Source organism: Fringilla coelebs (assembly GCF_963513975.1).
Source record: "Fringilla coelebs genome assembly, chromosome: 4".
In the NCBI taxonomy this organism is placed as follows: domain Eukaryota; kingdom Metazoa; phylum Chordata; class Aves; order Passeriformes; family Fringillidae; genus Fringilla; species Fringilla coelebs.
Window position 1 is genome coordinate 32,079,949 of NC_140032.1, and position 16,968 is coordinate 32,096,916.

The 16,968-nt window shown below is 38.5% G+C and overlaps 1 protein-coding gene across 2 annotated transcripts in view; it reads right to left on the bottom strand.

Annotated features, from left to right (window-relative positions):
* Nucleotides 1-16,968, bottom strand: part of SNX25 (sorting nexin 25) — an 81,644-nt gene that overhangs the window by 9,139 nt on the left and 55,537 nt on the right. For both annotated transcript variants that reach the window (XM_084203838.1, XM_084203839.1), the window contains exons 8-14: nt 15,886-16,017; nt 13,744-14,019; nt 9,417-9,572; nt 7,176-7,307; nt 2,292-2,432; nt 1,640-1,753; nt 950-1,114 (exon numbers count right to left, since the gene is read on the bottom strand). In XM_084203838.1, the coding sequence (XP_084059964.1) occupies nt 950-1,114; nt 1,640-1,753; nt 2,292-2,432; nt 7,176-7,307; nt 9,417-9,572; nt 13,744-14,019; nt 15,886-16,017 (1,116 nt within the window). The remainder of the gene's footprint in view (nt 1-949; nt 1,115-1,639; nt 1,754-2,291; nt 2,433-7,175; nt 7,308-9,416; nt 9,573-13,743; nt 14,020-15,885; nt 16,018-16,968) is intronic.

Consider the following 16,968-nt stretch of genomic DNA (forward strand, 5'->3'; position numbering starts at 1 on the left):
AAACTTTCTTTAATTTCTTACTCTGAAATGAGGCATAAGCATTTGGCATCTAGATGCAAACATGGCATACTTTTGCAAGGTACATATACAGGATTTTCTTATTTCTGAGATGCAAGACCACTTTTCTCCCTATAAAAGCCTAGAAGTGGACATGCTCCCCAATCTCAAATTATCCTGCATAAGACCCATCCACTCCAGACAACTACAGCATGTAAGAAATTAGCTGTTTCAAATGAATTTTGTATAGCATATAACTAAAAGGGGGAATAGAAACATCTCCTTGAATGTTGCATTATCTGAACATGAACAACACAGAATAGAGTGCCATGGAATTATGGTCAATTTAGTCAATGAGCTATTTTAGTCACTAATTTATTATTCATTGCACTTTGATAAACAATGGGTTTTTATGGCTTAATAACAAATTCTCCAACTGGTTTGCCTACATAGACTCCTGCCTGCATTTGCAAATTTCTTCAGTAAGGGAATTCCCTCCCTGTACTATTTGCCAACAGTTTTTTGTCAAAACTAGCTCTGCTTCAGAAATTGTCCTGAAATTAGGGATACACATCTGTTCTTTCTTGCCAAGAGAATATTCCCAAGTGAGAATATTTTTACCTGCCAAAACCTTTCTGAAATATGCATGTCCAGAACTCAAAAAGTGGAAAATTCTGCTGCAAAAAATAAACAATCCCACATGAACTGCAATTTGTTTATTTGCAATAGTTTATGTATTTGCCTATATGCATGTACCAAAAGGCAGGAAACCTGTTTTATTAATAATCATCTTTTAAATTCATAGGCAGCTCTTTCTTCTGACTCTTTGTTCACTTACAGTAAATTACAAATGACCTTTGGAAATATTGCCTGCCATTCAAATACTAATGACTCTCCCTGCTTACTTAGGATAAGTAATTAAATTTGGGAAGATTGCTTTTCTACCACTTACCTCCTGATGAGAAAACAAATCACCAGGAAGTCGTTCTAGAAATGAGGAGAGTGAAAACGATGACTTCTTGCCTTGCACATCAATAACTTTGAGGTGCTCTGGGGAGGGGCTCAAGAAGGCATAAAGTGCTTCACTCTGGCAGAGTCTTTCATCAGAGAGTAATTTCTATGAAACAAAAATAACGACGCTTCACAACACAGCAACACATCAATTAAATATTTCTTGTTAAGGAATAAGATGTATTGAGGCATCCAATAAAACTGATTAAATCACAGCTCAGAGGTAGTGTGAGAAAAAAATCCCTATCTCACAAAGATACTTTAAGAAACTATTTCTAAAGTACTGGAACTAGTAAGAATAAAGCTTTTAGTCTTACAACTTTCTTGTTTTATAACAATTTCTCATGTATAAGGAATTTGCTGTGAAGAGTTTTAGCTGAAAGTGGCAATTAAAGGATTCATTATTTATGATTCCTTAATAATTGAAGTTTAAATTAACTTACCACTAGAGGAATGGTTACTATCAGTCAATCTCATCTCAACTTAAGGTATGTTGGCTAACTTTGACATTTAGAGTGTCAAACCTTACATTTGACCTATTTGTTCTAGGCTCTTTCTTTAGGCAGTAGAGAGGCAGCAGCCTCTCAATTCTCCTGTTTAGATATCTGTTTATTTATCTTTATTTTCTTACCTGCAGAAAGTTATTCAGCTGGTTCTTGGATTTCTCCATGAATTTCTGGTCTATGGATTTGAAGGGCAGCTTACTGAGAGAAGGCAACTGAACTTTCTTTAATGATGGAAAACACTGTGTAGAAGAAAGGAGAGCTCAGTTATGATGTATGCAGAGAAAAAGACAGGTGGTTCAGAATGGAAAAGAGACTCCTTTTTGCTCTCATCTCACTTCCACACCCCTCTCAAGAAAACACCTTCCCCTTACCACTATGGGCTGACACATCTAAACCCTTTCCCTTTACAGCACCATTATCTATTCCTTATCAGACAGAAAGGTTAAAGCACTGTAAAAAAAAATCCCAGCCTTCTCTCTCCCCAAAAGCTGAAGAAGCCAGACATAAAACCTCATTCTTATAGCAGGCTCTTGTATGACAGTGCAGAGCATATACCATTTTGAAATGGGGTTAGTCCAGTAAAACATTATTAAGGGGAAAAAATTAGAAACAAGTTTTATAATCATCTGTCAGAGACCAGAAATACGCAGATAGAAATCTAGCTCTAAAGGGCTAAAAGCCAAAAGGCTGGCATTAAAACTGGTAGCATTAAATTTTTATCATTCTGACAAATTTTGGCAGTTGGCATCTTTTCCCTCCCGTAACCAGGATTCGTACCTCGCTGAGTTTGCGGTGTAGGTTCTGAAACTCATTGAGCTTCCTGGGAACAGTCCAGTTCTTAGTTTCAGCTCCACCAACTTCTTGTAAACTCACCATGACAGAGTAACAGGGCACTTGTTCTCCATTCTCTTCTAAAACCTTGTGGGGGAAGAAAAAACAGATAAGGTAATCTCTGTTGAAAGTAAACAGTGGAACATTTGAGCTGCCAGGTGAGTGGCTTGCAAACTCAGTCATCCATCCCACACTTCTCTTAAGATTTGAAAGGTACATATGGAGCAACTCCCTTAATGAAGTAACCTTCACCCAAAATGCTGTGCCAGTCCTGAACCAGTCCTCCAGCTAACCACTTTTACACCTTACCTACAGTTTGCAATGCTGTCCACCAGCAGCTACGTCTCTCTGACATGTCCTCTTCAAACAGCTGAGTGTATGATTTCAGTTTTTAGGGTACCTACCATGTAGTTTTGTGATTGCTCATCAATACTCCATCTCTCCTATCTGCATTTACCTGAGTGTTTTCCCTTCATTTCCACCCTCCCTTCCCAGTGCTTCTGCTGAGGCTCACCCACACACCAGGCACAGCAGCTCTGCAGCTGGGTCTAGCAACAGCTGGTGCTGTTATGGAGCGATTTCTCTGCTCACTTGAGCTGTTCTCCTTGCACTGTTTGTGGTATCCATGCACTATTTCTGAAGGACTCACAACTTTACAAAAATACTTATAAATCCAACTACAATCCTCAGCCAGGGGAAGGAGAAGCAATTAACCATATTATGCAAATGGGAAAACTACAGCAAAGTTTAACAATTTTTCTTGAGATGACGGCAGCAGTGTGACCACACTGTTTCTTCATTTGATATAAGAATTGGCATAAGACTTTCATCCTTATGTCCTATTGCTAGCAAATTTTTGTTTACTTATTTTGAGGAGACACCCAGATTGATTAAAGAAGACAAATAATGGAAATGCATAAAATATTTCACTCTAAAATGCTTGTCTTTATATACATGCAAATAATGATAAGGTAATTATAAAATACCATTCCTAGTCCTTTTGAGTGAAGTTATAACTTTAAAGCTTTTTTTAAAAAAGAGTATTTAAGTAAACTAATTAGGACAAGAATAACTTTAAAATTCATGTAATTATGACACCTTTTCTGAGAAGCCTGTAGAGATCTGACAACACAATTGTATGGATGAATGATTTGATAAGCAACTACATCACCCTTGTAAAAGCCATGTGGCTGAAATGTACCTTCATATTTTTAAGCTAGTGAGAGCTGGACATTGATAACATTCCCTGTGATGCATCCCTCATAAAGCTGCACAAGGACTGCTGGGAAGCCAAATCTGAGGCACAGATTTCACAAATCTCTGTCAAAAAGCTGCAGCAGCACTCAGACAGAATACAAAGCACCAGCCTGAATGCCTGCAAATATGCCTGGTTCTCAGTGCAGCTATTTGGAGAAGTGCCTATCTCCTGCCAGACAACTGCAGAAATAGATGCTTGAACAGCCTCCAAGATGCAGGTCAGAGAGACATGGTGCAGAACAACTGGGATTGTCTGGGACAGTCCCTGCCCTGTCTACCCTGAGCTACATTGGATCTGTGTTTGTAGGTGACCCACAAACATCTCCTGGCTGTCATTTTTCAATACTGGGAGATGAGTGCTGAAATTACTGATTTCAGTCATGCCTGTGATTTTCCATTATAAATTTGTTCCCAGGGCAGGGGTTGGCATGTGTAGGGTCATCTGAATTGTAATTGTCAGGAGAGACTCATCCCTCTGAAAGCACATTTTTGAAATGGGAGGCTTAGTACTCCCGCTTCAAGCTATGTGCAGAATCCTCTAAATTCCAATTACTAGATGTAGACACATTACAGATTTTTTTTTTTCAAGTACTCCCAAATACCCTCATATAAATACTGAAAACTTTCAGGATCTTCTTATGAATGCAAATTTTTTTATCAATTTAGGTACTTGTGAATTTGTTTTCCCACATTAATGAGTAAACTGGAAAACAGAAAAATTTCATGTTCGGAGGTCTTCTAAACCAGGAGATCTAGTCCTCTGCTGTTAGCAGGCACCACCTCATCCAACTGCTATCATGAATGAATTCAAACTATAGAGCCATATTCCTCTGATTCTCCCTTTTGCTAAGTTAAGCAAACAAAATTTGAAAGTGCTTTCAGAACCACTTCTTGTGGGGGAAGTTCCTCATTCAAATCCCCCCTTCTCAAGGGTCACGGCCCAGCACCTGCAAAGTGACTGTAACACTTCCTCATCCCGAGTGGAAACTCCCTCTTAATGTGTTCAAGTGTTGCCTTTACCCTTGACAGACCTGCAGCCTGCTCAAGATGAGCTGCACATCTGACAAGCCACCAGCATATCTACTCTTTCCAGCCAAGAGGTGCTCCAGGGGTCAGAGCTGAAGCCTAGAGCTCCTGCTGAACACAAACCTCACTTCTCTAATGCTCCTGCCCAAAAAAACCATCCAGCTTTTCCCCAACCTTCCTAACCCTTCTCTAGCCCTGTTTTCAGATGCTGCCTGTACACTGCCAAGTACTGGGGGAAAGTCACTTCCCTGTTCCTGCTGGCCACACTATTTCTCATACAGGCCAGGATGCATTTGGTCTCTTTGACCACCTGGGCACACTCCTGGCCCATGTTCAAACAGCTGTCAACCAGCAGCCTCAAGTTCTTGTCCACTGAGCAGCTTTTCAGCCACTTCTTGTCCAGGTGTGCAGTGTGGTAACCACAAGAAACATGCAATTTTTTTCACCTTATTCAGATCTACAAACTCAATTCCTTCTGAAAGCAATAGATTTTTTTTAAGATGTTATGCTCTGAAACAGTCTTTCTTTGGACAAGGAAGACAGAATGTCTGTTAAAATATTCAATGATACCAGGCCAAAACAATTAAAGCAAGCAGATCAAGTTAGATTATTTAGCTCTAAGTTGCATACCTGTAATGGGGAAGAGACACTTAGAATTACACAAGTTATCATAGACCCCCTCATCCTGTATGTTCCTACTGTATTTTTCAACCCCTATCAGTCAGCCAAAACACTGAGTCTCCAAAGTGAGTTTTATCAAAAATATGAGCTACCAAAAGACACCTAGAGATTATTTACACTGATTTTTTTTTTTAATATATAGTTCACACACATAGAATTAGTATATTTAAATTACTCAAAACTTCAACGACTGAAATATTCAAGCTAAGAGAGTACAACAAGTTTGGACATGTTTTTTTCTAAGACTTAAGCAATTGTTTTCTTTAGTGCATTCTCTGTTAACTGATTTAGTAGATCAATTTAAAAGCTCAATGACTGGCTATTACACCTTCAGCTCAAGATCTATAGCAAAAATTACTTTTACTAAACTTTTCTGCTAAACAACAGGGCCAAGATTTTCTCTCTCTAAAATCATAGAGCTATATTCTGGGATTGGCAACAATGTATTTTGCAGTTAGAAAGACTAGGTCATCTACTCATGCCCCCTGAAATCATCAGCTGCAGCTAGAATATTCCCAAGCAATTAATTATCATCGATAACTACAACACCCATGTTTTCTCCAGCCTACCCTTTGAAGCATGGAGCTGCAAACAGCACAATTTATGCAAGGCTATATTTAATTACCTAATCCAGTACTACTTATAAATCATAGCTAAGGCAGCAAGCAATTAAAAGCCTCTTCCAACGTCTCTCTAATTTAGCAAAACCACCTTCTCCTCTGGTAATGAGAGACACTGCACAGCTGTATATGGTTACAGTTGTGCAGAGAGCTGCCATTCTGCACCAAGAGTTTAACAGATTTTAAGACCAGGCTTCAAAAGCTACAAATAACTCTTAAGAAGACAGCTTAAGAACTTCTCAGTTCTCAATAGTGTCACCTGCAAACAGCATTAAAACAAAAACCAATCCAGATGTTTCCACATGGAGAATTCAGTTTTAAAACTGGCACCTTACATTTTTTGACCTGTTGGATTTCTTTCTTTTACAATTACTTTAACAGTTGACAGACCTATCACTGACTTGCAAGAGCTTAAGACATAACCAAATAAATTCCACAGCACATACTTTTTTCCTCCAATGAAGAGTTACTTCAAGAAAACTATTTGTATTCTTTTCAGGAACATTTTCTTAGTGGCACACAAAGGCAAGGCAGTAGAGACCTTATTAATCTTTAGATCTTCATAGTGATACTGTCAAGAAGATTACTTATATATGTCAGCCTACACTTACTACATAATTCACTGAGATCCTTCCAAGATAAGTGTTACTAGAGAGCCAGAAGATGGTCATACTTTCTGTTTTCATCAGATTTTTTGCATGCTTTCTATAATTGTCTGCCTATGCCCAAATGGAACAGCAAAACAAGACCAGAAAAAAGTAGCAACTTCTTCAACTTACAGATAGAAAGCACGTTTTTCCAGGCATTCAAGCCCCTTGAAACTGCACAGCCATTAAATACAATAATATAAAACCCAAAATGTATAAGCACTGCATCTTTGAGACAGCAGAGACACAACTGCACCCAAGTGCAATAGCATGGTAATATAGGAAGACACAGTTCTCGTGACAAACAGTGCCCCTAAGATAGCAAATTGCTTTACCCAGTGCCAAAACTTGTTTATGTACATGCAGGTAACTTTTATAACTCCATTACATCAGCGTCTGAGGAATAGAAACTCTGTGTATGCATCATAGTAGCCACTGAGGAACCAGAAGAGGAGTTCAGAAGAGTTTAGGGTTCTTTCCCCCACAAGTGAATTTTAAGTATAAACAGGTATAAGGAAAGTATCTACACATTTTTCTTCTGCTTTTCATGCAAATTTGAATAGACCCAGAAGTTCGAAAGGCAGAAAAAAATCCCCTACCTCTCCTGAGACTATGAAGGCTTTCCACATGCCAAGATTCTCACACCACCAGTCTGTTCTTGCAATGTGCAGCTGAAGGTCACTGTGCTCTCTCTCCATCAGAGTAATTTCATCCTTCAGCTTAGAAACAATCTGCAGAGAAAAGTTTATTCATCACAACTGGTAGGAAAAAGCTTGTGCAGAACACAAGCTTTATGTCTTTAGGGACACTCTTCTGAAAGAAGAAAAGGTACAAAAGCAGAGGGAGAACAATTCCTGTGGATCAAAAATTTAAAAAAAAAACCAGAAGCGAGGGCATTGACGATGCCTCAAACTTCTAGAGCACACAGCAACCTTAAAGGTCAATCCTCACACTAAAATAAAAAACAAGTTAGAAATACAACTACTATCACACTACCAGCATGAAAGACACTTGAGATAGGATTATATATTGCACACAGTATGTTTTATAAGAATTTGAAATTGCCATTAATGAAATATATCTTACTGAAGACATCTCTATAATTTTCAGGTACACATCATGTGATTGAAGAACCTGGGAATAGATTTCATTCTAGAAATTTAGCTATGTTAGAAATCACTCAAAGTTATCACTTATTTCATTCTAGTTCTGAGAAGGCAAGGATTTGTTATTGTGGAAAGCACAAAAAGTAGCCAAACATCCTGACAGGAGACAGTATGACAAGAGAAGGTGGAAGTACACATAAGATGTGACATTAGAAACACAGCAAAAGCAGATTGCACTTTTCCATTTTTAAATATGATATACCACTTAGCCAAATGTATCAGTTCTATCACTTACACCACAAGTGATGCATTCTACAGAGCTATAGGAATTCTATCTTGTTCAGAATTTTTATCTCATGTCAGATGTAAAATGTCTATGTGACAGCTATATAACAATTTTCTAGCAAATACCTCACCTTCAGAATAATTTCATATTTTATTTGCTATCAATGCTGAAGCTTCTCTACAATCACCTTACACTGACTCCAGCAGCATCCAGAACATTCAATAAATACAGAACAACTGGTAAGATTTTATCATAAGTAAACAGCTGTTACATTTACAAACTGAATACCAAGACTTGACAATAATACTGGATCCATTTTGCTATTCTGTTTCAGAGATGTAGCTATTTTCCAAGACCAAGAATATTTTAGAAACAAAACATACAGGGAAAAACCCACTACTTCAGTAGAAACACAATCCCTGCCTCCCCAAAAGCCTAAGTACAGAAAGAACATAGCTGTTATGGTTTCAAGAATGCAAAAGCAACATAGAACATTCATGTGAATGGAAGAATATATAAAGGTTTAGTCATAGAGAATCATAGAAGGGCTTGGGTTGGAAGGGTGACACCCCAGAACAGCTGCAAACATTTTCAGGTGTCTGCAGTAGCCTCTGGCAGAGGGAAGATGTGGAAGGGACAGAGGGAATGAAGCTAGCCAGGGTGCCCTCAAACTCTAGTGTCCACACCTTCCTCCTGGAGGTGGCTATGCTCAGAGCTGGGGCAGCACAGAATGAGTGGGCTCTCAACTCCTATTCAGACAAGCATCTTAGCACCCACCCTGAATGAAGGAAAAATGTATGAAAGAAGCCAGCCAGATTCAGAGCAATAACTAATACCACGAGCAGCAGGATTTTTAGGAAAACACCTTGGCTACTTGTTCATCTTACCCACCATCTACCATCTGCAACCAAATCCCATTACAGCTGACAAGACAGGCCCAACTGCATCTGAACAGGCCTGTAAAATCAACACAAGTAAGTTGGCCCAAGCCATGTGCAAAACCCCTTGCTTCTCCTGAGTATATTCTCAGATTGCTTACAAAGAGAAAAGGATATCTTTTATTTGCCCTAGTCCAGAGATTAAAATTTCATATCGCTCCGAATTTTCCCTTTGATGACAGCAGGCTTTCTCCTAGCTCCTAGTAAAGGAATCAGTCACTCCCAAAGGTTTGGGGTTTGTCATCCCTTCGCTGAAGGAAGTCCATCCGAGCTGGCGCTGCAGACGAGGGCGCTGTGCTGTGTCCCGGACGACAGCAGAGGGCTCGGGAGCCGAGCCCCGCATCCCTCGGGTGGCGCAGCCAGAGGTACTGAAATAAGTTGACTGAAATAAGCATCTGACCCATCCAAAACGTGACAACTGGATATTGCACAAACATACACTTACCCAAAAATAAAAAAACAAAGAAAATAAAATCAAAGAAAAGAACTGAAGGCACTAAAGGTGCGTACCTTTTTGTCGGGTTTTGGTGAATTGCAAATGGAATTTAGAGCCTGTTTCTTATATTCAAGCTTGTCATTTAGCTGGCGAAGTTTATTTACAGCATAACTGGCCTGTTCATTAATTCTTGTGCTGCATTCTTCAGTAGCTTCTTCACAACCTTGGCTCTAGGAATAGAGAGTGGGGGTAATTGCTACATTAATATGAGAAAAGAGACAGTTATTCATAGAATGACAGAATGGCTTTGGCTGGAAGGGACCTCAAAAGATTACACAGTTCTGATCTCACTGCCATTGTCATAGACACTTTCCACTAGACCAGATTGGCCAGAGCCCCATCCAGCCTGGCCTTGAACACTGCCAGGGATGGGGCAGGAGGTGGGCTAATGTTTGCTTCTTGATATAGATGAAAATGTAGGTGAAACAGATATTCCAACGTGATCCAACGTGAAATGTCAGTCTGTTGTAAAAAAACAAACCAAACCCAAAAACCCCAACAGACAAAGCCTCATTGCCATTTCTACTACAGTTCCTAATCAGTTCACAGCAACAGTGTAAAAATGACCTTCAAGCTAAGGCTTTAGTGTTAATGAGAGGTAGAGTTAAAGTTTGTTTTAAAAGCAAAAACAGCTTAGTAGTCATGATGAATATTCAGAGCCAGATAGAAAAGTAAATACTTAGCACTGAGCTGAAAGATAATGAGGATGGGGCAGCAGGGAATAAAACCAAAAAAATTCCATATATCTAACAAACAGTCCTGCCTCCCACAAATCTTCACAAAACAGATTTGTCATCCTGCAGAACAATCTAAACCAAGTCCTTTAGCTTTCTACACAGATTTTACTGCTGTTTTTAGAAGTGTTAATAAAAATGTGTTAAAAGCACATATGCCTTACCCTAAATTGATAAATCATTTTCATATATTCATTCAGACAAACCAATAGCTTTTTCCATCTTGTGTACTACAGGCTGCAAAAAAATAGAAAACTTCACACCTTTCAGTGACATTTTCCTTAACATCTTCTGACATATAGCTCAACCTCCCCCTTCTTACTGTACTTCCCCAAATAGACATTGAGACCTTGAGATCTAGCAAATAGCACTCAGCTTTTACTGCTGCCATGTTCAAAGATCTTCGAGGTCTGTTTGTGACTGAGTATATCTAAATTTATCTGTGGGAAGCTGAGTTTATTCTCATGAAGAGGGGTTCTATGTTATTTAATGATATTCCAACTAAGTAAACTGTATCCTTATAAAGAAAAAGGTAACAAAAGGAACTCTTATACTCTTGTAAATTCTGTGAGTTTTAGAGGAGACAACCCTGTTGTAAATTGTATCTTATATCTTATTTAATAAAGTCTGAGAAGAGATAACAGTAGCAACAATAACTAATCTCCTTAGCATGATCCTCAAACATAATGCAGAAGTCAGGAGTTCTACATTGAGAAATCATGCCCTTTTCTAGCTCTGCATTTGCCTGCTATGTGGCTGAGTAAAACCCCATTAGCTCCATGCCGTGTCCTTTCTTCTATTTCGCATGGACTATAAACTGTTAGGGTCAGAAACTTGCTCCAAGCATGAGCACAGGCCTCAGCTCAGAATGTTGTCTTCTGACACTACAATAACACAAATAATAATAATTAACAATATTGGGTGTTATTTAAAATGCTAATGTAAAGAACCATAAAAACCCCAAACCTTACACTTGTTGGGAAGCACATAGGTAAAGAAAGAATCAAGAATGCTATTTTCAACGCAGAAGAATTAGAAGACTTTTTATATGAAGTTCAATGCTAGCAATCAAAGAATTGTAATTAATTATAAATCAGTGAGGCTGTGCTCCCAGAGGTAGGCTACATGATTTTTCTGTCATTAACTTTTCAGACACTTAAAGCAAAGAACACTGCTGAATCACTACATTTATCACCAAAAAAAGGCCAGAATCACAAGATCAAATAACCTGTATTCAAACTATCAAATTTAACAGCTAACCAGTTCACTCAAAGCTGAGATCATAATGGATTGTGCTGTCTTCCCCTCACTGGTAAGCTGATAACGGCTTCCATTTCTGTGAGTGACGTAGAACACAGATGTCAGTCTTATTTTAGTGATCTGACACATGCAGCACCAATGCAATCACCAGATCCTCTCCTCAAAGTGCTGGATGCCAGCACTGCCTGCTTCTGTATTTCTACCTGTGACATTTGTCCAAGTAGAAATACTTGGAGGTTTGTGGAGGTTTGTCCCAGAAACAGAAAGTGGTACCAGACTGGGAAGAAGAAAGAGCTTGTTCTACCTGCAGCAGAACCAGCAGCCTGGCCCTTCCCAGATTCCTATCTTGTGACTTGATTTTTCTCACATTTAATCAGGGCTCATCCTTTTGTCCTCATCTCCTTGAGTGCATGAGATGGCTTTTATATATTCAGCTATAGCAGTGAAATTTATAGAAAATGAACACAGGTGATGCCCACAGTGCCCCAGGAAGTGAGGACACAGACCCAAAACCCAAACTACACAACTAACCCAACTACTACTTCCTAACAATATGTATCCCTTGAGAAACATCCAATTTCTCAGCTGTCATTTCCAATATATGGGGAGGAAAAAACCCACAAGCTTATTAGCCAGTACTGCATTTTCACCAAAATTTGAAAGAACATGGGAAGTTTCAGAAAGACTCTTATAATTTGTTTTCACCTCAAAAACCCTGAAGCATGGCATAGCACCATAAGAACTGCTCTATTCAACAGATGCTCAAGCAGTTTATAGAACTTTATATTTAATAGTTGTTAATTTTTTTTAAACTGGCTTAAATATGTTATAATATGAACATGTTATAAGCAGACTTGGCAATACATTGGTCTTTAAGGCTTCACGGCATACACAGACTTCATATCTGGTCCATACATATCCAAGGACACAAAGGAAGGACAGATGATGCTGATGTCAAAAATCTAACTTTTTGGCAGCTGCAGTAGATGTTATCAGACACAGTGCAGCTAGGCCTAAAGTATTGTGTCAGTATTGTGTCAGTTTCCTCAGAGAAATCATTATCTGTGTTAGATTTTGAATAAATCATATGAAGAAATTCGAAAGCATAGCATTTAATGCTTCAGGAAGTTCTGGACAGAACTGTTCAGAGCCATTGTGCAAAGCCTCAATGACTGCAAGCACAAGAACACAAAGCCTTTGAAGCACCTACCACCCTCAACACAGAGTGAGGTAGCAGTGAGAAAACTAAAAATCACACCTTGAATATTTTATCAAGGAAAAGAATACAGGGGAAAACAAACATTGAAAAGCTTCATCGAGCTCTAAAAGCACATATTGCAAGTAATTTACTTGCAGCTATTCATCTCTGCAGATTTGCTGATACACAAACTACAAAGACTAGAACACCTCACTGACAGAAATTAAAGTCTTTTAAGGATTAAATACAAAAGCCTTAGGTTCTGGAAAAATTGTTTCTAGATTGCAGAATGTACATCAGCACTTCTGGATTCTGCTTATTTGTTCATTTAGACCTGGTTTTAGACAAACTGTTACATTTAATTGAGTTCTGAGCAAGCTCACCTGTAAATGAAGACATCCATGCTGATCTGAAGCAGCAGCCTGACTGAAAGAGGCACTCAATAGTCTGAGACTTGCTCTTGTCAAAATGTTCTTAGATAAACACAACACACAAGTTCCCCTGACATGACAGATTTGGACAGCCCAAGGAAAAAAACCTGCCCCAAGAAGAGTTGCCACTGGCTTATTGCTTATGACATTTTGAATGGTCTGTTTTAGAGTTCTTGTGCCAGATTTATCTTCCAACGTGGTCTAATAATTTATCCAATTAATCAATAAAAACCATTAAGATTATATTTTACATTACTTTTTCTTCTCTTTTGTGGAATTTTAATACCTATTTAGTACCTAGGAAATGCATGGGAGACAAGGACAGTGTCTGGGCAGAAACCTACTGATGTTTCAGTGAGAATTTTTTCACTCAAAAGCAGAGCAGCTGAGCTTATACAAAGTATGTTTTGCATTCTCTGTTTCTAAGGAGCATAATGAAAGATATGAAATACAGAAGGCTTAGGAATCTGAACTATCTACTCCAACTAAATTAAAATTTAAGTAGTCTGTCATTTTGTACCATTTTATTTGAAAGAGCATGTAAACAAAAAGTTTTACCAGATGAAACTACAAGAGTCATGATATTTATAAATAAATGAGTAAAATAAAGAAGATTAGTCCAAAGCTGAAGGATAGAAGATGCTACTGCATTCTTTTCTCAGGACAGTCTCTCAGATCACTTTAAATAACAGTGAAAGAAATTGTCTGTGTGACTCACCACTTCATCTTTGTCCTCAGGAGTTAGCTGAGCAGAACTTCTTTCTTCCTCCTGCTTGACTGATCTCTCATATAAATCACTGACAATGAATGAGGGGTAGTATCTGTCCTTTAGAGTTTCATAAACGTCTGCCTGAATTCTGTAGAATACTTCAATGCCTTTATTTCCCACAAGACTTTGCTGTATTTCCTTATAAAGGGATTTTTCCACAGGTATTTCTCTGCTTTCAACAAAAAAATTCTGGTAAATTTCACTCACCAGTTGAGGTATTTCAGCCTAGGAAGTAAGGAAGAGGGAGGGAGAAAAGAATAATGAAAAGATATTGAAAATACCAAGATGACTCAGGACCCAGGTGCACAATTTGAAGCATAATCAAGCTAATTTCCTATCCAAATGTATGAGAAGACATCTGCAAACCTCTTATTGAGACCAAGCATGCTGCCTGCCTGTGCACCTCTGCTAAGCAATCCATTTTACAAGTTAAGTATGGATGTTTGGTAAGTGAAGAAACAGCTGTGCCCTACAATTGCCAGAGCTTCTGCACCCACTCTTTTAAATCCACGTTCCAAAAGCTGGCATTAAAAGGAAGAAAAGTTCTAGAGCAACACTGTGGTCACCATTTTAAATTCAGATGGGAAAGCTCAGCTGGATCAGCTCTCCTGTCTTCTGCTGAATAGAATCAATTCACTTTATGCATGATTATAATTAATTTGCAGGGGAAAAGGGAAAAAAAAACCATGCAAGAAGAGGGAAAAAAAAAAAAGCACAATTGAAGAAACATTTACCAGTACAGGAGACTGGGTATTTTTACTGAGCACAGTAAAGTGCACCGGGTTGAACTTTGCATTAATGAACAGGAAAGAGAGAAAGTAATGCAGCAGAGCCCATGATCAGCTCCCTAAATTACCATCTCCCTGAACTGGACAGAATTTAAAAGGGTTTATCCACTCCCTCAGAATGGCAGAATGTTCTTACCTGCCTCATCTGACAATCACACAGCCACATGGCTGCAGGACACTACCTTTTTGTAAGCTGCCCCTGTAGTGGCAGATAGATCCATATCCATATGTACATACATATTGTTTTGAACAGGAAGAAAAAAGTCACAACTGAGAGGTCATAAAATGATTTCTAGCACTTTTCCAATCACAAGCAGACTGCAAATCAAAACTGATTTACAGAACTCTCTTCACAGTGCCTGACAAACCATTTTTATCAACACTCTCTAGCTTGAGTTGGCTGGTAGTCATTTTTTCAGACTGCATTAATGGTTCACTACTCATACTCTACAATTTGTGTCTGTTTACAGGATGCTTTATGTTTTCCAACTGACTGGAATAAGAGCAATAAAATAACTGTGAACAAATGTTAACTGATAATCAATAATCAAATCTGTATTTCATGCTAATGTCAATGTTGAAGGTTTAATTGTTTCCCCCAGAAATCCACCACGCTGGTCACAAACAGCAAATTTGTTCTCTACAAATTCTTCCTCTGCACCATTGCTTGTTGAAACTGCAAGTGATATTCCCTATCCTTGTTTTGGGGTTCTAATTCCTACTTTATTTTAGCCAAAATTACAATCTAGTACTGTTTCTTCTCCCTATCACTTGTGTGGCATTCCTGGAGAAATTTAGCTGCTACAGATTAGGGAAAGGTCTTTTAAAGCAACACCTCTCTTCCAAAAAGATTTTAAGAACATATACACACACAATTTCATTATTTTGAACTGAATGGGCTGCCTGCAATTGGTAAGATGAGACACTTATGTACAGACTATCCAATTGGAATGTGCTTCTAGGTTTCATGTGAACTAATACAACTAAAGCCTGCATGTTTTACAGCATGTTTTTTCTCTGCTGGAGGGGGAAATAATTCTACTACTTTTGCATATCAAGTATTCCTTTTAACAGATGTTGTTACACCAACCAACAATAAATCATCATCACAACAGCCCACAAATTTTAATTGCAATATTAACCTCAAATATTGACATGAAGCAGTTAAAAAAAACCCAAATTGCTTAGAACCCATCCTATGCTATCGATATCTCAAAAACTTAAAAGACATTTCCTAACACCAAGACCACAACAAGCAGTGCCATCAATGTACAAAGCCATATAGGCTTGCAACTTCTTCCACCTTGTTAGCATTCTTCAGATTCTCCACGGACTCCCAGAAGCCAATCAAAGCCATCTTGTCCATCCTCTCCATGTAGATCCGGAAGTGCTCTCGGTATGAAGGGTTGGCCAAAATTTCTTCAAACTGAAGAATCTGAAGAAGGGAAAACTAAGAATAAAAACTGGAAAAATGCCTAATTCTAACTCCTTTCCTTATAGGGAAAATCTTTTCACCATGCATCCCACCAATGTGTCCTAGATTCAACTACACAGACCTCCTACAGGAATAGTTTTGCTTCATTAAAAAAAAGAAAGCTTTAAGTACTTAGAAGACAAATTAATCTATGCTTCTATCAGCTAGTAAATACCTCCACATCTTTCTGATCAGGATACGTTTCAAAGGACTAAGATAGCATTTCAAGTCACTCATGAAATGCTGTTGTCAAAAATTTAACTTCCAATGTTCCTGCAAAGCAGAGGAGCCAAGCTGAAAGCTAAATGACCTGTTCTTTACTCGTTTCAAACACCAGCAGTTTCCATACCACAGCCCACAGAGCTTTGAGATGTATCTCAATTATTCCCAGAGAGACAGAGAAAGATGTAATACCTTGTCTGCCAGGGCATTTGATGCCCAAGTTCCCACTGTTATTGAAAAACATCTATCAGAAACACAGTCAGGGATGACTATGTTCTGGGATATAATGCCCAGGACTCTTCCTGAGTGAGGAGGGTGGACATGAGGCAGTAAAGGAAATGAAACACAGGCTTCCTGTACCCATGCAGATGCTGCAGCCATTAAGAAGTTGCATTAAAAAGCCATTATCACTTCCTTGTCCTCTACTCTTTTCTTTGAGACAAACACCTGAAAACAAAACACTTCTCTGACAAAATGATCAAAACTTCCCATATTGAACAAAATGAATAACCCATACTGAACAAAATGAATAACCTTGTCCTTCTCTGAAACATAGGACCAAGTTTTCCCTATTTTCCAAAGATAGGACCATTTTTTGATGTTTCCTCATCAAAACCAAGCAACCTTTTCCCTCCAACCCCCAGTCTTACAGCTGAACCAGTTTTCATGTCACTTATTTAGTGCCATTAC